The sequence below is a fragment of the Somniosus microcephalus genome, chromosome 21, assembly GCF_052327205.1.
Source record: "Somniosus microcephalus isolate GS21.2 chromosome 21, FLI_Smic_1.0, whole genome shotgun sequence".
Lineage (NCBI taxonomy): Eukaryota > Metazoa > Chordata > Chondrichthyes > Squaliformes > Somniosidae > Somniosus > Somniosus microcephalus.
In genome coordinates this window covers 57,197,371-57,219,147 of record NC_141007.1, presented here as the reverse complement: position 1 = coordinate 57,219,147, position 21,777 = coordinate 57,197,371, and the positions used below count along the sequence as shown (strand labels likewise).

The following is a 21,777-nucleotide window of genomic DNA, read 5'->3' as shown; positions in this document are numbered from 1 at the left end:
TTGTGCTTGGCTTCCGGCGAAGAGACTCAAGGTGTTCGGCGCCTTCCCGGATGCTTCTCCTCCACTTTGTACAGTCTTGGGCCAGGGATTCCAAGGTGTCAGTGGGGATGTTGCACTTTTTCAAGGCGGCTTTGAGGGTGTCCTTGAAGCATTTCCTCTGCCCACCTGGAGCTCTCTTGCCGTGTTGGAGCTCCGAATAGAGCGCTTGTTTTGGGAGTCTCGTATCGGGCATGCGGACGATGTGACCCGTCCATCAGAGCTGATCGAGCGTGGTCAAAGCTTCGATGCTGGGGATGTTGGCCTGAGCGAGAACACTGACGTTGGTGCGCCTATCCTGCCAATGGATTTGCAGGATCTTGCGAAGGCAGTGTTGGTGGTACCTCTCCAGTGCTTTGAGGTGCCTGCTGTACATGGTCCATGTCTCTTGATGCATGCAGGAGGGCGGGTATTACTACTGCCCTGTAGACCATGAGCTTGGTGCCGGGTTTGAGGTCTTTCTAGTCAGTCCCCACCTGCTTTGAGGGAATGATATGAAAGGTACAAATGGACTCCCACTGTAGCAGGTTGAAATAGCAACATTTCCACAGCTAGTCTTAGCACCTATTAGAATAGGATACCCATTTAAAGTCTGACTGCTTTTGTGACTTCCAGTTTACAATCTTTTAAGCTCATTACCACACAGTATTGAGGAGCTGGGGATTACAGCTTTAATTGTATTAGCCTTTGTATTTGCCTTTTTGTTTTAAATGGAAGTTAAATGTACCTTTATATCTCTGGAGAGGGTACTTAGAAAAATCATGGTTACTCGGGTGCACTTTGAACCCATCTGGTTCCGTCTCTCTCCAGATCAGCTGGAGTGATGGACGTAATTGTGAAATTATTGCAGGTAGCATTGATCTATATGCTGCCTCGGGAACTTAAAGTCATCAGGCAAACCTGATGGGGTTACAAGCTTCATAGAAACATAGAAATTTATGGCACAGAAGGAGGCCATTCGGCCCATTGCACCTGTGCCGGAAAGCTTGCTGCTCCACTCAAATTAGCTTTAAATAATTCAGTTATATATTTTAATTAAAAGTTTGTTGGTGGCAGAATTGTAATGCCACTGTTAGCATAATCTGGTTCTTTGCATAAACAACTAAAATCCCAGTTTACTCCTATTTCTTCATTTGCAAATGTGACTTCTTTGCGTGGAAATCCCTCTAATTTGCATGACATTATGTTGTATACTGTGTTCCTGCCAAGGTAAATCAATGCCTTGACAAAGCAAACATCTCTTCTCCTCTTATGCCACCTGTTCAAACCAGCACACACCCCAGAAATAAACCAAAGTCAAATTGGAACTTGTGCCATTTCAGTGTTCTGCAGTAGTTTATAATAATTTCAGTTACAAGTGCTTGTCCCAATGCAGCAACACCCCCTGTTGATTGCACATTCATTCAGCCAGCTTACTTGAATAGACTTTTTCAGTTCTTACTTTGGGAAATTGGAGAGGCATTCCTGAGGAATTGGTAGCAGAAATGTCTCGCATAGACAAATATAATTCACGTTGCGGTGTAAAAATAAATGTAAAAAATTACCAGTCCAGAAAGCAAACCAGTGAAAAATGTACAAATTATTTTTATATCATGAGAGATATCAGTAAAATATGAACTGACTTTTTGCCACAATAATATTGTAATACAATTCCTTTCCTCTAATCTGTTTGTAAAAATACTGCCTGCTCCTTTTAATTTGAGGTTGCTTAATTCAAATATGATAATTCAACATTTTTCTGGCTGATTTCCCACTTTGCTGTGCTATTTATATTGCTTCAACTTAATTCAAATCACTGGATAATTCAAATTTGTTTTAGTGCAAAACTCAACTTCAAATTATCAAGAGTAGACTAGATGAAGGAAAGTGTTATTGGGGCTGAACGATAAAAAGGCCAATGTAATTGAATACTTGATGGCTGAAAAATGGGCTATCTTACAAATAAAGCAAAAAAAAAAATCCTTAAAATTACCCATGACCTAGTTAAATAACTTTAATTCAGTTTTCCTCTCGGAGAATCTGGCCTGCAGGTGGCAGGGTTGGCCTTAACATTATCCAGATTGTTCCACCACATCAAACAATCTTGAAAACCTGTTCTGATAAATCTGGAAGGTGGGTTTTCCTTTGGTTTTATTCATAATTAAAAACAAAAAAAAAAGCAATTATTTATTTAATGAATGTTTAATAATTTTATGTATCCAATATTGCTTTGTCTTTTAACGCAAATATAAGTAGCTCCTAAATAATTTTTGAAAAGAGTAATATAACAAGAGAAAGCCAATAGTCTTAATATTTTTTCCAAATACTATTTTTCAGGCATGAATTAAAATGCTCCATCAACCACTTTAACACGTGCCCTGTGTCTCCTGAGTTACTCTATGTAAGCTGGGGAGCAACGGGGCCGGTTTTATGCCCTTAGTTAGGGACTGGTGTGTCAGTGTTAAGTGCAACAATCTCTCTGAATTTGAAAAAAGAGCATCTCTGATCAGGAGATTGAGCACAGGTAATATTAATATTAAAGGTGTAACTGTGGGATACCAGTTTTATCCCACCTGTGAATAAACCTTTATAATTCATTTATGATTTTTTCACTCGTGGGTTACCTGATCTACAATAAAAAGGTATCCCTCATATGTAGTAAAATCTAATAAGAATATTTCCAATATCAAACAAAAAGTAGTTTGGGGAAAGAATGCCCTTTTGGCAGAGTTTCACTGTGTTGCAATTCAAACATGAAAATGCAGATCCTGGCGAAATTCATTGCAAAACGCTTTAAGGCACTTGTCATTATTCAGTTTACACAAATCAAATTATTATTTATTTATAAACCTGACATTTTTCCTTCCAGGCATTTGTTAGAATTGTTTCAAAAAGTCAATTTTTCTGTCCCCAGATGCCCTACAACTTAATGGGCAACCAACTAACCAGAGTCTAGAGATTTTCAAAGCTTGACTGCAAATATTCATTACAGATTTAATATGGACAGAGAATGAAAAAAATACTACTTTAATACAGAAGTATATAAATAATTATCCATTCATAGCTATTAATCTAATGAAGTTGCTTTCATTTCAATTATATAAATTGACACTGTGTAGTTCAGGCTTCATTTTGTTCAGATCCAGTTTCTGTACTTTAAATCCTTTTGCTAATTTTCTTGAAGGTAATATTTCCATCGCTCAGAGTCTAAAAGAAATCAGACAAAGTACAGAAGTGAATCACTTCAACTGTAGGCTTTACATTCACCTTATCAAAGTATCTCAGTGTAGGCTAATCAAGGGCAAAAACTGAACATGCTGGAATTACACAGTTAGTTGCCAATATCTGAAAAGAGAAAAGATAAGTTAATGTTTCAGTGTCGGCCCCCCCCCCCACCCGCCCCGCAGACCTGGAATCTAAAATATAAGCAAGTTTCTTTATAGGACTGTAAAGAAAAGAGGGCGGGAGAATAAGAACAGCTCCAAAATTAAAAGCTAAAGATCCTGTCGTATCAGAGAAGGAAAAAGTCTAGAGGATTTCTATCTACTGATATTTGGAAGCCCTTGGGATTTCACGATCCCATTGAATACTGAATGTCCTTTGGCTGATTTCTATCTATATTACTTCTGTTTACTGTATATGTAATTGCCTAATATAAAATAGTCAATACTTAAAAAAAAATCAAAGCTCTGTACAGAAATGATTAAGAATTTTTTTTTTTTTAAGTAAACAAAAATAGTTATCTGGCAGTATTTTGATATTGGTGTTGAAAATTGCTGCAGAAGTGGTTATGGACTAATATGAAAGGTAGAATTTTATAATGAGTTGAAGAATCTCAGAAGACACATTTAAGATTAATATACTGCCCGGTGGAAATTATAAATGTTATACGGTGTTACTGTACTTTGTAAACTATAAGAAACACTTGTGACTTGCTGTAACTGTATCCAATTTTGAAGATATGGGAGCTATGGACAACAACAACTTATATTTATATAGGGGTCGATTTTCCTGACGCAGTCGGGAAGAAGGCGGGACTAAAACTTTCGGGTTTTAGACCCGCCTACTTCGATGTCCGGCCAATCTGCGTGATTTTCCCTTGATTGACCTTGTTGAGCCCGCCCAGCGGGCTCAGCAGGCCAATTAAGGGCCACCCGGCAACAGGTGATGTCACAGACTGCAATTTCATCTGTCACGAGTTCTTGACAGATGAAATATCAGTGTTTCACAGCTGTTTGAAGCTGTGAAACACTGACAGTCTGATTTCTAACATGAGTCATTCTGCACAGACTCAGTTAGAACTCTCAGCAGCACTCAAAGCTGAAGGCTGTCACTTTTCACAGATCGCAGCCATTCAGCTTTAAGTGCCGGCTGAGTGATGGGCTCCTGACGGCTGCAGGAAGAAAGGCTGTTAAGGTAAGTACAGGCAAGTAAAAGTTCTTTACACACTTTAGACTCACCAAACACACTTACCTTTGCACTCATGCACCCATCACTCACCTGAACACCGACATCGCGACCCCTCCAACTCCTTCAACCCGACGGCCCGCCTGCTCTAACCTGGCGTGGTTTGGAGCCGTCGGGAATCCCACACGAAACCCCTCAAAATAGGGATTAGGCTAAAAACTGCCTGTTAACTACCTGTTAACAGGCAGTTAATTGGCACTAATCCCTTCCCACCTGGTTTCGGCGGGTCCCAGTGCGGGGCGGGTACCCGCCGCCTCTGAAAGTTGCGTGGAGCGGGGTTTTGGGCGGGATGGTGTCGGGAGCCCCGAGTTCGGGATTTCTCCCCCCCCCCCCCCCAAACACGCCTGAAACCCCGCCTGACGGCTCCATGAAAATCAACCCCATAGTGTCATTAACATAAGGCATTTTCACAGATGAGATGAAGATTTGACAACGAGCCATAAGGGGATATTAGGACAGGTGGGAAAAAAAGCTTGGTCAAAGAGGTTGGTTTTAAGAGACGTCTTAAAGGAGGAGAGAGGTAGAGAGGCAAACAGGTTTAGGGAGGGAATTTAGGATGATATTTAACAATTTAATTGGATAGAATCACTTATGTTAAGAAAAACAATGGGGTCGATTTTCTCCCAGAGCAGACTTTGGGTGGCTAGCCAGCGGAGCTTGTGAGAAGCTGGTCCATTTTGAGGATCGAGTCTCATTAGTATTGGGCTGATGGACTGCGGCCAGAAATCGAGCACCCCGGGACAGCCTGCTGACTCTGGGCCACCACAGAATCAAGTGGTCTAGCCAACCTCCGGGCCAGAAGGTAGAAACATATAGAAACATAGAAGATAGGAGCAGGAGTAGGCCATTCAGCCCCTCGAGCCTGCTCCGCCATTCAATGAGATCATGGCTGATCATCCAAACTCAGTACCTTGTCCCTGCCTTCTCCCCATATCCCTTGATCCCTTTAGCCTTAAGAAATATATATAACTCCTTCTTGAATATATTTAATGAATTGGCCTCGACTGCCTTCTGTGGTAGAGAATTCCACAGGTTCACCACTCTCTGGGTGAAGAAATTCCTCCTCATCTCAGTCCTAAATGGCTTACCCCTTATCCTTAGACTGTGACCCCTGGTTCTGGACTCCCCCGCCATCGGAAACATCCTTCCTGCATCTAGTCTGTCCAGTCCTGTCAGAATTTTATAAGTTTCAATAAGATCCCCTCTCATTCTTCTAAACTCCAGCGAGTATAAGCCCAATCGATCCAATCTCTCCTCATACGTCATTCCTGCCATCCCAGGTATCAGTCTGGTGAATCTTCGCTGCACTCCCTCCATGGCAAGAACATCCTTCCTCAGATAAGGCGACCAAAATTGCACACAATACTCAAGATGTGGTCTCACCAAGGCCCTGTACAACTGCAGCAAGACATCCTTGTTCCTGTACTTGAACCCTCTCACTATGAAGGCCAACATACTATTTGCTTTCTTAACCGCCTGCTGCACCTGCATGCTTACCTTCAGCGACTGGTGCACAAGGACACCCAGGTCTCGTTGCACTTCCCCTTCTCCCAATCTAGTGCCGTTCAGATAATAATCTGCCTTCCTGTTTTTGCCACCAAAGTGGATAACTTTGCATTTATCCACATTATACTGCATCTGCATCTGTAGGTTCCTGGGAGGCCCCAATCTCTGGAGGTGGGGGGATGCAGTGGCAGCGGCCCCACTCCTGCTCCTCCCAGACCCACAAAAATAAAGTCTAACTTACCTTTTGTCTCCCCAGCTGATACTGGGCGGAGAGTGCGCAGCGCAAGCTCTGCCCAGTTCAGTCCAAAATTGGCATTGGTGTCCCATTGACGTCATAGGAACCCTATTTAAATATTTCAAATCAGATGGGCACCCTGTTCAGGCGGCAGCTTGGGTCCCGTGCTCGTAGGACCCTAGCAAAATTGCAACGGCCACCGCTCCGACAGTAACAGAGCAGTAAGTTCTTACAATCCACTTTCAGACTGTTTTCGCCTCGTTTCTACTGGACTGGAGGCCTGAAAATTCAGCTCAATATATCCAGTCAGCCTAGGAACCGCCAATTCAAAATAGCTTTGTACCTGTACTTTTGTGATAAATATTAGAGAATGTTTGTGCAAGATTTTTCAGTAGAGAGTAAAATCGGGCGGGTTGTAAAACTAGCGTTGCACCTGATCCCATCAACTTCCCAACATGCGGGTTGGGTTAATATGGCCCCCATTATATCAGAAGAACTTTCCTACTCATGGTGGGGGGGCGATATTCCCAGCCCTGGGGAGGCGGGTATGGAGGCAGGACCGCTGGGAAAATGGTAGAATCTGGGGGTGGGTACCCATCCCGCCCTCAACCCGCCTCCGTGCTACTTTCCCAGGAGGCGGTTACCTGACCCGTGCCGGGTCCCGCCTTCTCGAGGCGGGAAGGGGATTAGTGCCAGTTAACAGGTAGTTTTTTGCCTAATCCCTATTTTGAGCCCTAAAGTGTGGGCTTCCCGACGGCTCTGAACCTCTCCAGGGTCAGCGAGGCAAGCCGTGGGTCTGCGGGGGGTCGGAGGGGCTGAAATATCCGGTGTGCAGGTGAGTGATGAGTGCGTGTGAAGTGGTAAGTGTGTGAGGCGAATCTAAAGTGTTTTAATAAGATTACTTACCTTTGCTTCTTCCTCCACGGCAGAGATGACAGAATGGCTGCTGCATTCTCTGATTTCTGCTCACGAAAGAGGTTTGGTGAGTCGAGTACAAGGACTCACCAAAGAACAGAGATTGTCAGTGTTTGATAGCTTCTCAAAGCTGTCAAACGATGACAATTCATCTGTCAAAAATTTGTGACAGATGAAACGTCATACGCTGACGTTCTCAGTCACCGGTTTTCCCTTAATTGGTCTGCTGAGCCCGCTGGGCGGGCTTAACAAGGTCAATCAAGGGAAAATAGCGTGGGTTGGCCGGACGTCGATGGAGGCGGTACTAAAACCTGACAAGCAGCAGTCCCGCCTCCATCACGTCCCCATTGGCAAAATCACCCCCATGGTGTCTTCCCCAATGTTTAGCCATCAGCCACACTGGCTACACAAGCTCTTTAATCAGTTTAGGTGTCAGTTTGTATATAGATATCCATTCAATAGACTGTTAGTATTATCTGTAGCCTTTAATTTGGAATCAAGTTCATCATTGCTTAGCTAGTTTGGGAATTTAAGTATGCCTATAGCAGGGCTTATGACCTTCGGCCCTAGGCTAATGGATCATGTTATTTTAGGTAATTTGAGACATTCATCATAACTCTTTACTGGTCTGAGTGAGGTATCTGTGGTCTTCATGTAATTTGTGTTCTGGTTCAGTAACTAGAATGATAGGATCTCCAGTTTAGCTTATAATAACGGAATGAGCTCAAATGTTATTTTGTTCTATTTTGGTTTTTAAAATGCATACATTGATTGTGTGTACATGTACTCACTTGACACATAAATACAGGACATAACTAAATTAAACTTCAGAACTGAATATTCAAGTCCATGATTTAAAGAGAGGTTTCCAGAAATCTAATGTAATCAGATTTCCTGGCACTCACAGAATCGTGCCATTGATAAGACTTTGAGTAATCCCAAAGAGCAGCTCCAACTCCTTCAGCAGCAGTGCCAGTAATAACAGTAACTTACTTCAATCATTTTGTTTCCATTCAGCTCCATGACTGCAGTCAGTCCCTGCATTGTGACAACAAGCTTATTTTCACCTTCCAGCTTCGCCAAAGCCTAAAACCAAACAACAGGATGATGTACATCTCTTCAAAAAGATTTAAAAATTTTTTTTAAAAGGAGTGTCCCCAATATTATCAATCATCCATGAAGAATTTACAAAACCAATCATTAGTGCTGGCTGCAACAATCCTAGGGTAGAGAACAGCATTTTCTTATGCTGCTGATTTATCCTTTCTTTTAGCCTCAATACTTGACAACATTCATGAGCTAGTCCGTGTACATGGGATGGTGTGAAGCTCCATTTGGCTTTAGGCCTCCTTCATTTGTTGTGTGCGCAGAGTTTGTACCAGCCTCGGACTGGTTCTGCAGGTTACAGATTTAATGTTAAAAAGACTCCAGTAACTTCCATATGCCTGCCAATTTTCCAGTATATTGTGGCAATCTGATGCTTTTTAGAATATGCAGCATTTGTTGCAGCCCCACAACAATGCCAATGGTAAAAAAACATTAAATGTTTCTTTTAGCAGCCAGCAACAAGACAGTCTATTGCAATGGCAAAGGGTTTCAAAATCTCTAGGCAATGGGGGCTACAATCTCTGTTCGGTGGTAGTTGGGGGTGTAATCTATGCCCAAACTGTTCACTGCAGGAGATGGGGAAAGAGAGCGGCTATGACCTTGGCTGAGGATGTGAAAATAACGTCTATCCATTACTTGCCTTAGTTTGGCAAGATGACCTGAATCACTACTCTGCCTTTCAGGTGTACATACATTCAGTGCTCAATGGGAGGCTGTCTTGATGTCTGCTTATTGAGGAAGGGTAGACTGGCGTGACCGCCGCTCGGCGCGGTGGGGGGCGTGACCGCCGCTCGGCGCGGTGGGGGGCGTGACCGCCGCTCGGCGCGGTGGGGGGCGTGACCGCCGCTCAGTGGTGGGTGTGCGGGGGTGTTTGGAAGATGTAGTGTGTTTCAGTGCTCTTCCTTGCTGAGTCTACCATTCCTCAGCTCTGCGGCCATTTTCAGTACATCTGCCTAAAGACTATGATAAGCCAGTAAATTCTTTCAACATCTCCTTAAGGTTAATATGGTAAGTCTCAAATATTCTGATAAATCAGGTTATTTTGGACTTTGAAATGTTTGTATGGCCAGTTTCTGGGAATCTGCAAATAGGATTTTCTTTCCCCCAGAAAGGGCTACAGAGGGTGCAGTTTGAGGCTGTCACATAATGTTAGGTGCTGCCCCATTGTAATCAAATGCCACTATTTCGAAGAGGAGCAGGGGCATTCTCCCCGGTGTCCTGCCCAACATTTATCCCTCAACCATCATCACTAAAAACAGTATGTCTGGTCATTATCACATTGCTGTTTGTGGGATCTTCCTGTGTGCAAATTGGCTGCTGCATTTCCCTACTTCATTAGCTGTGCTTTGGGACATCCTGCGGCCATGAAAAGCGGAATATAAATGTAAGTCTTTCTTTAGCACTTTTGGAATCCCAAGACTATTTTTAATAGTTTATAGAAATGACAAAAAATAGCCCCAGCCTCAAAAAAAGTAGAATTCCTTTAGTTTTTCCACAATGTAAATATTAAGCAGAAATTTTCATTAAAAAAACCCATGCATTTCAGTATACATTTTCAGGGCTTTTTAATTGTACTTAAAATTGTGCATGAGGAGTTCTACACAAAAGGATTGCTCTGTGTTATAGAGAGAGGCATGAAGCACAAGATAAATGGGTCATGTTTAACAATTCCAAATAATACGAATCATGGAAGAATGTAAAGCTGGAAAAATATCTAATTAAAAACAGATGAAAGATTAGAGAGATAATTACCGATATAGGTAACCAAATACACCATGGAACTCTTGCCCCAGACTTGATCGAACCAATGCAACTGGCCAGGGTGGATAGTGTTAAACAGAATTTAACCAAATTATTGGGCTTCATGGAAACAAAAATAAACACTTTGTGTTTTTGGAAATTTTATCTGTGGTTCTGTGCCTCCTACAGAAGACTAAATACATGAGAGAGCGCCTCAGACACTGAGATTTACACATGGACTGTTGGAAGGAGTTGGCTTAATAGACTGATTTTTTTTTTTTTTTTTTTAATTGTTCATGGGATGTGGGCGTCGCTGGCAAGACCAGCATTTATTGCCCATTCCTAGTTGCCCTCGAGAAGGTGGTGGTGAGCCACCTACTTGAACTGCTGCAGTCCATGTGGTGAAGGTGCTCCCACAGTGCTGTTAGGGAGGGAGTTCCAGGATTTTGACCCAGCGATGATGAAGAATCGGCGATATACTTCCAAGTCAGGATGGTGTGTGACTTGGAGGGGAACTTGGAGGTGGTGGTGTTCCCATGCGCCTGCTGTCCTTGTCCTTCTAGGTGGTAGAGGTCGCGGGTTTGGGAGGTGTTGCCGAAGAAGCCTTGGCGAGTTGCTGCAATGCATCTTGTAGATGGTACACACTGCAGCCACGGTATGCCAGTGGTGGAGGGAGTGAATGTTTAAGGTGGTGGATGGGGTGCCAATCAAGCGGGCTGCTTTGTCCTGGATGGTGTCGAGCTTCTTGAGTGTTGTTGGAGCTGCACTCATCCAGGCAAGTGGAGAGTATTCCATCACACACCATGGTGGAAAGGCTTTGGGGAGTCAGGAGGTGAGACACTCACCGCAGAATACCCAGCCTCTGACCTGCTCTTGTTACCACAGTATTTATATGGCTGGTCCAGTTAAGTTTCTGCTTAATGGTGACCCCCAGGATATTGATGGTGGGGGATTCGGCGATGGTAATGCTGTTGAATGTCGAGGGGCGGTGGTTAGACGCTCGCTTGTTAGATAGTCATTGCCTGGCACTTGTGTGGTGCGATTGTTACCTGTCACTTATCAGCTCAAACCTGAATGTCGTCCAGGTCTTGCTGCATGCAGGCATGGACTGCTTCATTATCTGAGGAGTTGCGAATGACACCGAGCACTGTGCAGTCATCAGCGAACATCCCCACTTCTGACTTTATCATGGAGGAAAGGTCATTGATGTAGCAGCTGAAGATGGTTGGGCCTAGGATACTGCCCTGAGGAACTCCTGCAGCGATGTCCTGGGGCTGTGACGATTGACCTCCAACCACCACAACCATCTTCCTTTGTGCTAGGTATGACTCCAGCCAGTGGAGAGTTTTCCCCCCCGATTCCCATTGACTTCAGTTTTACTAGGGCTCCTTGATGCCAGACTCGGGTCAAATGCTGCCTTGATGTCAAGGGCAGTCACTCTCACCTCACGTCTGGAATTCAGCTCTTCTGTCCTTGTTTGGACCAAGGCTGTAATGAGGTCTGGAGCCAAGTGGTCCTGGCGGAACCCAAACTGGGCATCAGTGAGCAGGTTATTGGTGAGTAAGTGCTGCTTGACAGTACTGTCGACGACACCTTCCATCACTTTGCTGATGATTGAGAGTAGACTGACGGGGCGGTAATTGGCCGGATTGGATTTGTCCCGCTTTTTGTGGACAGGACATACCTGGGCAGTTTTCCACATTGTCGGATAAAGGCACGGCTAGTTCTGGAGCACAAGTCTTCAGCACGACAGCCAGGATGTTGTCGGGGCCCACAGCCTTTGCTGTATCCAGTGCGCTCAGCCGTTTCTTGATATCACGTGGAGTGAATCAAATTGGCTGAAGACTGGCTTCTGTGGTGGTGGGGACCTCAGGAGGAGGCCGATATGGATCATCCACTCGGCACTTCTGGCTGAAGATGGTTGCAAACGCTTCAGCCTTGTCTTTTGCACTCGCGTGCTGGGCTCCACCATCATTGAGGATGGGGATATTCATGGAGCCGCCGCCTCCCTTTAGTTGATTAATGATCCACCACCATTCACGACTGGATGTGGCAGGACTGCAGAGCTTTGATCTGGTGTGTTGATTGCAGGATCGCCCTTTTAAAAAATTATTTTCGTATACCTCTACAAAAATCGAGCATTCTTACCTTGACTCTGTGCCCTGTGAAAGTCACAAACTCACTCTCTTGTCCAATGGTGAATTCATTTGTAATCACTCTGCTGCCGAAATTATAAATGAATTTAAACGAATTCCCATTTTGAATAAATTCAACGACGCTGCTTATGTTTTTATATTTCATAATGATATAATTCGAGAATCCTAGCAAATAAAAACAAATGTACAAATAATTCAATATTTTCCATGGTAAAAGGAGTCCCCTAACCATAGGAGTCCCCTAGTCCTCAAGTAAAAGTCAAACAGAAGATGTTTCCCCATTGCGACCATTTTGCTCTGTGACTCAGTACAAACACAAGACAAATTCCTGATCTCCTCCGTTTTATCACAGGAAGTCAGACACTTGAAAACAGGGAGGCAGAGAGTCACTCCAGGTTGCACGTTCCTATTGGCTGAATTAAGAACAGTATTGACAGAGGAAGGGCTGCAGGCCATGTGCCTGTAGGAGTGACATCACCTAATTTGTTTTACAAATGCAGAATAGATTGGTGCAGGTCACTTGTTAAAAATGAACACAGCTCCTAATATTTAAAATAAGTTTGAAATTTGCGTCACTCTTGTTTGGTCACAGTTGTCGCTCCTAACATTTCCCTGATGCTGACAGACCCTGTGTACGGTCCTAGGAGAATAAGAGTGAAGGCAAGAAAGTAAATTTCAAAATGGGGACAAAGGTTGCGCACATACAGACACAACCCTGCTGAAATTTACCATGAGTTGCTTTATGGAAATATAAGCTTTTTTGATTCAGTTTCATACAGCACTGTATAAGTGCAACACTTCAGATATAAAACAAGACTGGCATTAGCATTATGACTGGGGCAAATTCTCACAATATAGAATATACGTACATGTTACAAAATACAAAGCCAGGCTGTTCACTGTCGTCAACAACAATCTAGCTTAAACCCATTGTAAGGATCTATTCCACCCCCATAATTTGAATTATTTACTCCATTCCCATTATAAGGATCTTTCAGGGCTCTAGGATGTAAATAGTTTGTTGTTTTCTTTGGTAAGGTGGGGCAGGTGCACCAGCACTGCTTAATTTGTCATCTAAACATTTTCCATAATCCCTTACAGATTTTGTCACAAACACATATGATGTTTGGTGCAATCATTTATAAAATACTGTTGCAACTATTGTCTTTTTTAAAAAAAAATTAAATTCAGTCTAATCTCCCTCTAATATTCTCCCCATTTTTCTCCCCTGGTCCTCTCATGTTATACATCACCCGAAGGCAATGCTGCTGTGTACCTGCTGCTAGGAATTACATGGCATTGGCTTCTCCCTCTAATTTTCTCTCTTCTCGGAAGGCCTCCATTCAGCACTTCCCCATAGCGATGTCGCCGAGTGCAGGAACTTAGTACAGAGGGATTTAACCTGGGTCCCGCCATTTGCATGCTGCCATGTCTTTGTGCTGCAACATGCTACACCATTGATGCATATGACTTTTTTGTGGTGGTAAGCACTTTTATGATTAAAGAGCAGTATACTATTAAATGTATTTTCCTTCTGAAAACTGTCGGGAAACAAAGGAACTCTGCTGTAGTTATTAATTGGGGAAAAACTTTAAGCAAAAAATAGAAATTGTTCATCTATATGGAAAATACTGAAAAGCTGAAATATGATGAACCAAATAAATGGTACAGTAATATGGTACAGTGTTGTTATTGTTGCTAACCTGACAGACAAAATCTAATATTAAGTCAGATTTGCACAAAGAATGTGAAGTTGGATGATTGACTGCTTGAGTTTTTAGCTAGACAAAGACAAAGAAACTAAGTAGATGTAGTTGAAGGGGATTAAACAACAAAAAGAGATGGCATAGAAATTGGTTAGAAGGGATTCAAGAATTGAGCCAATATATCGGGGTTCTTATCATGCATTTCTTTTTTTGATATTTAATCACAATTAGGGTACTGAGATATAAAATGGTGAGGTAACAAAAAAACACCTTGTGCTGTAATTCATATTCAACCCTTTGCTGGATCATTTAGTGAAAAACTTTGTTGCATTACAGAGTTTTGAAGATTGTGAAGTTACAGTTCAAAGTCCCCTCCATTTTGTTTTCTGGCTGGTACCCTCGAAACAGTTTTGCTCAACTCTTCAGTATCCTGTACAACAAAGCATACAATTTTCAGCTTTCCTGGTCAAATGCAGCTCCTTCATGTGATTCTACAAATCAATATTTACACATGTGCCAAGTAACATGGATAACTGTGCCAATCTGAAAACATATTTTCAAAGTACCTATTGCCCTACAGAATAAGGACAAGCTTGGTTTCTTGCTTCGACTCCAGTACAACATCCTAATGCAGCACCTCGCAACAAAAAAAATCAGAGAAGAAAAACAAAGTGCAACACAAATCTTTAAATCAGGTAAGTGAGCTGCTATTCAGCCTTTTCATTTTCGCCCAAATGGGAACAGCTTTTCAGCAGCTAATTGCCAATTGTATCGATTGATTTATGCCCAGCACAAAGGCATTTAAACACAAAATAAAGGAAGGTGCAGTTTAAACTTACCCAGAGCTTTCATGAGTTGTTCGAAGTTTTCCTGACTCTCCAGTTCGTACTTTCCATTGAAAGCCATTTGGAATTTATTTGCTGTGAAGTAGTTAAGAGCGGATTCTGGGGAATATCGGCAGCTCTTAGAGTTGTCTTCAAATTAATTTTCAAAAAATAGAATGAGTAACTCCTTGATAAGTAATATTAATAATGACTTACTACCATACTATCAAGGACATGAATCTGTAAATAAGATGGTAATTTTCTGTTTATACAGGATTACCAGTGGTAACCCAGGGGACTGACAATGGAAAAACAATGCAGCTGTGGCTTGTTTTTAAACAAAAGTAATGCAAAAGGCGTCACCATTTATACTGTGGCCTTGAATAATTATATGTTCTAGCTGATGATTATATGTCACCTGAACTATTAGACTTTGCTGTTGAAATTAGGCATAGGGCTATAGATGCTTTCAAAAGTTAGTTACCAGAAGCTCAAAAGGCACCAATAAAAGAGATAAAAAGTTCACAGTTGCTGCTGCTAAGATTGGATCTTCCATATTTTACTTTAATATGGGCAACACGAACAACTGCTTTCTCTCCACCCTCTGTCCCATCTGGGAACTGCAGTCATACTGCACCCGATGCAAAACCCAAATGATGTGAAACTACTTCCTGGAGGTATTCTCACAGCTTGCGTCACCACGCAGTCAAATCAGCAACCTAAATCCCAAGTTATACTACCCATTGCGAATCAATGCATGTCTGAAACTGCTCTACGTTGACACAAAACCAGCAGAAGAACAGGTCTTTCATATGAAACTGTAATAATTGATTACTGTTATTGGATCATCCTTGTTTTCAAATCCCTCCATGGCCTCGCCCCTCCCTATCTCTGTAATTTCCTTCAGCCGCACAACTCCGTCACGCTCCCCGCCCCCCCCCCCCAAAGAGATATCTGCGCTCCTCTAATTCTGCCCTCTTGAGCATCCCTGATTTTAATCGTTCAACTATTGGTGGCCATGCCTTCTGCTGCCTAGGCCCTAAGCTCTGTAATTCCCTCCCTAAACCTCTCCGCCTCTCAACCTCTTGTTCCTCCTTTAAGACGCTCCTTAAAACCCACCTCTTTGACCAGGCTTTTGGCCACCAGCCCTAATTTCTCCTCATGTGGCTCAGTGTCAAATTTTTGGTCTTATAATACTCCTGTGAAGTGCCTTGGGACGTTTTACTACATTAAAGGCGTTATATAAATACTTGTTGTTGTTGTTGAGTGTCAATAGCAACCATTCTGTAAAGTCTTTGATTATTTACAGTCCCTTGCTATGTTCTTTTTTACAGCACACCAACATACTCAATGTGTGATGTAACATATGTCATTTATCATGATTCCTGGCTTGCAATTTAAAAGAATGCATTTTGAAGTACTTGAGATCAGTCACTGCATGTACAAACAGAGAAACAGCATGCCTTTGAGAGGTTCCACCATGTAATTTCAGGCTAATCTGGGACTGGAATTCATGGAATTTGATGTAGATTGCCCAGAGGATCTCCTGGTGGAGTGCTGAGTAATGGAGTTTAAGCTTCATTATAGGTTTCGACATGGGCCTCCTAATCTGTTTTATATAAGTATATTCAACTTGAAGAATAACTTGCACTTATGTAACTGTTGGAATTTCACAAGGCTTTTAAAAACATTTTAAACAGAAAACCCCATAAAAACTTTTTTTTTTAACTTTTAGAAAATCCAACGTTTACATTCTTAATTGGTAACAAAAAAATGTGGGCAGAAGGCGAAAATAAAGTTTAATGAAAAAAATGTTTTTGGGACTCAGTTTTGGAAGAGAAACAAGTGCACCTTGGTCCGTAGCAAGTGTACATCCCTCTTCCCAAGTGCAAATCTCCAGTACAAAATTATAGAAAAACTGGCAAATCAACCAACAGTCTGCCCTGATTGAACTGTGACACTTGAGTCCAGACTGCATCATTGGGATCCCGGTTGGAGTATCGTGGAAATCCAAATTACTGATTTGGAACTCCAGTTCATCAATTTCCAGATTTCAAATTTGGATTCAGATTTCTTCTGTGAAGATGCTACAGGTTTGGTTTTCTGAGCTACCCCACTTGCACTAAATAATTCAAAACTCCCAGTTGATCCTTTACTATCACCTGAATCCTAGTAGTCCTAAAATGGTTAAATTCAGAAACCTAAAAACGAAATAGCATTGATCTAATTCACAAGATAGATTCAGATGAAGAAAACCCTTCAGTCCATATGATTGCATCCTTCCAGAAACATCAACCCTACAGTCTTCCCACTACTGATTTAACATCCAGCCAGACAGGATCTCAGTTTAATATCTCATCTTATTGAGATACTTTGGTATAAATGGCAACAGTCTTTGCTTCCGATATAAAACCATTGCAAATCTGACAGTGCAGCATTCCTTCAAGTCCTGGCAAGGGCTCAAACCTAAAACATGCTGACCTTGTGGTAAGGATGCTACCAAATGAGCCAAGCTGATCCTGAAATATCAGATCAGTGTGGGTTTAGAAACCACACTGAAGCTTGGCCCTAAATCTGAGTGAGCCATGGTTTGAACAGTGAATTAATTGTCTGGATGGTGTGAACATGTTGGCTTGGATCAGTTCACATAGAACTGAACTGAAGATCTGATCTATGGACCATCTGCAAATTCTGGAGTTATTCATTGCTGACCAGCTTGTTTCATGTACAAACAGCTGCTCCATATCAAACTCTTTGGTGAATTATCAAATGTGCATTTGTGTTCTACCGTATTACATTTACATGGCGATGCCTTCCACATTGTTATGAACACCAAAAGAGAAGCCTTACACATCAAACGATAAAGAGAAGCAATCTTCAACCACATGGAATTTTAGCAAAGTCCACCCAATTATATTGTATTTCTCAATCTAACTGGGGTGAATTTGACTTGACTGGTGGGTGTAAGGTCCACTGGTGAATCAAAAAATCTTCAGCCACCACTGTCTATAGTAAACATAATGCCATGGAACATTCACTTCAGCTCTTGGTGTTTGTTTGACACCTGTTCACTTACACATTATAAATATTGAAATGTTTTGGTGTCAATGACAACAATCTCTGCTGCAGCTATAAAACCACCTGGCTGTGGTTTTAACCACTAACATTAAATTATATACATCCTCCAGCTAACTCTTCTCTGTTTCAGTCCCTTTCCTCTCAGTACAAGTTACTGCACAAGGACTTAATTTTTTTTTTTTTTTAAACTGCTCCACAATATACTCAGTAGCCGGTCCACCATGACTCTGGACGAACCAACCGCACATTATAGCAGCTGCCTATCATGTTGATTTTGAGGAATTCTGGATCCACGGGGCAATTTTAACCCTAGCTGGGCAGGTGAGCGGTTAAAATCACCCGGGTTAATTATCCGACCAGATCCCGCTAACTATGATTTTTACATAGCCATCTGGACGGGCAGCTAAGCGGTCTGCCCAAAGCTGGCGGGGACCTTTAATTTGCGGAGAGATCAGATGATGTCATCCCGTCCCAACTACAATTTCAACTCCGGCAGTTGTGGCTTTCTCACCAGGCTAAACCAGGCGAGAAGAGGATTGGGACATGAAAAGGCCCTCCAGGTGTAAGTTATTTTTTTAAACTTTCCGTTGTGGGGCCAGGAGGAGCAGAAGTGCTCCTGTGGACTCCACAAGGAAAGTTTAGACCTCCCCGATCCGAACTCACCTCCGCCGCGTGACCCATCGGAGCCCACGTTCCACATTTGCCCCAGTGTCGGGGGCAGCCTGATTTTCCGGAGTCCGGCAGTCACTTCCCGTCCACTTCCAGCCAATCTCGGCAGGAAGTAGACCAGTGTCATGCTAACTAGGCCCAGCAGTTAAAATCGTCATAGCCTCGTACTCCCACAAGTGGGCGGGAAACTAACTGAAACCGACCGGCCCCTGCCGGAAACCCGCCACTAGTTAAAACCCTCCCCAATGGGTCGCTGGTATTCAAAATTATACAGAATTACATTACATGAAGCTGATAAATGACAAGCTGTATGTTAAAAATAAATTTTCCAAAATCAGTATTGTACTCATGACAAAAATGAGGTATATTTGCCTGACTTTGGGATTGGCGTGTGTTTCTTCAAATCCAGTCTTAGTACATATGCAGTTTATAAAACATTGTAGTTCCGATTCCTGTATCAGACATATCTAGATACAATGTTGGAAGTGTGAGTCCGTTATAGATTGGAGGGAGGAATAATTCAAACTTAAAACAATGCTGCGATTAGTTCAGTTCATAGATTACCTTTTTAAGTTTGAGCGGTGGAATACTCAAAAGGCCGGGAAATCAGTTGTTTAAATCCATGACTCAATCACCTTGGAGATTCTTTTGAAAGAGAAAAAAAAATTAGTTTGAAATTTCCAAGATTAGATTATTATAGGCTTCCACAGTGATTAGAAATTCAAAAGAGGTAGAAGAAACAATTGAAAAGTAATTTGCAAAGAATTAGCATAGTTCCTAGATCTGCAAGCTTATTATTTTACCTAGTTACATAACATACCTTTTTACTGTAATTCTATAACTATATTATTTGCTTGTTCATCTTGTGTTAAATAATTTTGTTTAATGGTTTTAAACTTAAAATGAGTTCTGAAGGCGGGCAGCTCGATTTGCTCATTGAAGAAAAGAGAGACTTTCATTTCTATAGCGCCTTTCACGACCACCGGACGTCTCAAAGCGCTTTACAGCCAATGAAGTACTTTTGAAGTGGAGTCACTGTTGTAATGTGGGAAACGCGACAGTCAATTTACGCACATCAAGGTCCCACAAACAGCAATGTGATAATGACCAGATAATCTGTTTTTGTTATGTTGGTTGAGGGATAAATTTGGCCAGGCCAAGACGTGAAAGCAATTAAGAGACAGGCACCTGGAATTTCTGTTGGCGGGTGAAGGGTTCTCTGCTGTAACTTTGTTTGAAACCCTGGAAAAATGGCACACACAGTTGGATGATTGGGAGAACCCCAGCAGAAATTCGAACACATGTTTTTTTGTGTCGACAGCCTGGGTGCATTACTGAAAACTCGTCTAGACCTTGCAGTTAAAATAGGCAATCGCGAGGGTATGGGGAGAGGGACTTGTTCATGAGTGATCCAAGACACTGTTGTAAATACGAAACACTACTGAATCGGGATATATCTTGCTAATTTCAAAATAGAGAGTTCAAAATAATTTAAGAGTAAGAGGGTAGAAAAGACCCACAAATGTAACAACCCTCCAAACCACTCATTTCCAGCAAGGACTCAGCATTAGTGTAGTGCAGTCTCACAACACCGTCTCAGTGCTTTTGAAGAAAGTGCAAATTGCGACCGCATCCTTGTGGAAGACAAAAAAAATTAAGGATGCAAGTTTTTGAACAAAAAGGGGAAGAATGCCCGTATTTTCCAAGATTAACAACCAGCTAACAAAACCATCCTCCCAGAGATCCCTTAGGAACATAGGAATTACTAGATGGATAAAGACGACGGTCCACCTAGCTCGCATCTACCATCCTAGTAGTCACATGATACAACGATAATGGAGTTGTTGACTAATCACAGCAATCAATCTCTATCAATTAGTCTACAACAGACCCAGACATTGACACAAAGAAAATTTGGGGAACCATAGGTCCAAAGTCACCTGTTCCTTCCAAACATGCTACACTTACCACACGTTGGCCCTAAATTCGCGGTCGGTATGACGGCGTACTCGAAGTACGGCATCATACCGCCTTTGAAATTGACCGCAAGTTCGGGATCTGTCAAGTTCCGACTACACATAGGCTTCGCTACACGTTTCACCTCCTTATTCAAATCAAGGTGCTGCTGAAAAATTGGGCTAATTGCCCACCTACTCTGCATTAATTACCCTGAAATTTTTTAAAGCCTGGTGCAAACAAGCACAGGAGGCTGTTGCACAGAGTAGGGGGGGGGGGGGGGGGGGCGGGGTGGGGTGATGAGAAAATTGTATTACAGGAAACTGTGTGTTATCCGGAGGCTAACTGTCCGGGATGCTCGAGCCATCAGCAAAAATCAGGAGCCGTTTTCGTTAGGTTTTTTTTCTTCTCGTTGCTTTTTTCCTCAACAGTCAAGCTCTGCAAGGTCTGCTGAAGCTGGTGCTAAGCTACAGAGATGCTTGGACTGTTTAGAAGCTGCAGGGTTTGTTGACAGATACGGAGCTCAAAAGCTTCCGTACCTTTCAACATTAGTGCTAGTATGTCCGGCAGTTTTGAGGGAACGGCAACAGCTCGGTCCAGTCGGTGCCAGATAGCACAAAGTTTCCTGTAATATTGAGCTAGGTTTATGCTACAGCCCATAACAATGATGTTCGTGACTGAGCAGATACAAACTTTGAAAGAAACTTTCATTTGTTCGAGTTTGAAAACATGGCCTTTTTGTGCCACCGTCTATGCTGCCCAAAAGCTTTTTGTAGTTTCGGTTTAATTACTTCTCAATTTCTATTTAGATAAGATTTAATTCACTTTCATGATTTCCTCATGTTAGCAGACATTTAAACTCTCGATTTTAGATTATTTGAATTAGTTAAAAGTTAGTTAGTCTAAGAGCGGAGAAACGAATTCGATAAACTGCAAGACTGTAATTATAGGTTTATGTTCTCATGGCCCAGAATGAAAAGGCCAATGTTAATTCAGCTGCAAGCATTGTATAAAAGGCATCCTAATTTATGGTCTTAAGGACACCTTCAGTAAAAAGTATTTCAAGACTTTTCAGTGTTTGACCAAATTCTATTAATGTTGAAATCTTGGTTTGTGTATTAAATACTATTGCAGTGATTGTAATTTATTAATAAAATGGCATTTCTGGCTGCTAAATTATTAAAAATGAGTTGTGGGCAAATCAGCAATCTCCTCTGTTTCCTGATTGGTTAAGAGTCAGGAAGTGAAAAGAGCACCACCCCACGTGATCCTGAGTTCACATACGCACAACAGTCCGCTCCTGGGCTCCGTGGGGCACTACGCTGCGCACAACTCTGCAGCGTTTGACAGCAGCCTCTCGAAGGGGGGCTTGCATGAGGTAAATGCGGATTTCGTTCAGATGC

The 21,777-nt window shown here is 42.3% G+C and overlaps 1 protein-coding gene across 2 annotated transcripts in view; it reads right to left on the bottom strand.

Moving 5' to 3' along the window:
• Positions 1-1,604: 1,604 nt before the first annotated feature.
• The window catches only part of LOC147102841 (fatty acid-binding protein 1, liver-like), a 41,512-nt gene continuing 21,339 nt past the window's right edge, over positions 1,605-21,777 (bottom strand). The window contains exons 2-6 of one of the 2 annotated variants that reach the window (XM_085963725.1): positions 18,983-19,063; positions 14,687-14,821; positions 12,134-12,306; positions 8,132-8,224; positions 1,605-3,222 (exon numbers count right to left, since the gene is read on the bottom strand). In XM_085963725.1, coding sequence (XP_085819851.1) covers positions 3,172-3,222; positions 8,132-8,224; positions 12,134-12,306; positions 14,687-14,753 — 384 coding nt within the window. In that variant the 5' untranslated portion in view covers positions 14,754-14,821; positions 18,983-19,063 and the 3' untranslated portion in view covers positions 1,605-3,171. Of the gene's footprint in view, positions 3,223-8,131; positions 8,225-12,133; positions 12,307-14,686; positions 15,304-18,982; positions 19,064-21,777 lie in introns of those variants that run through there. The other variant, XM_085963724.1, reaches the window with a different exon arrangement.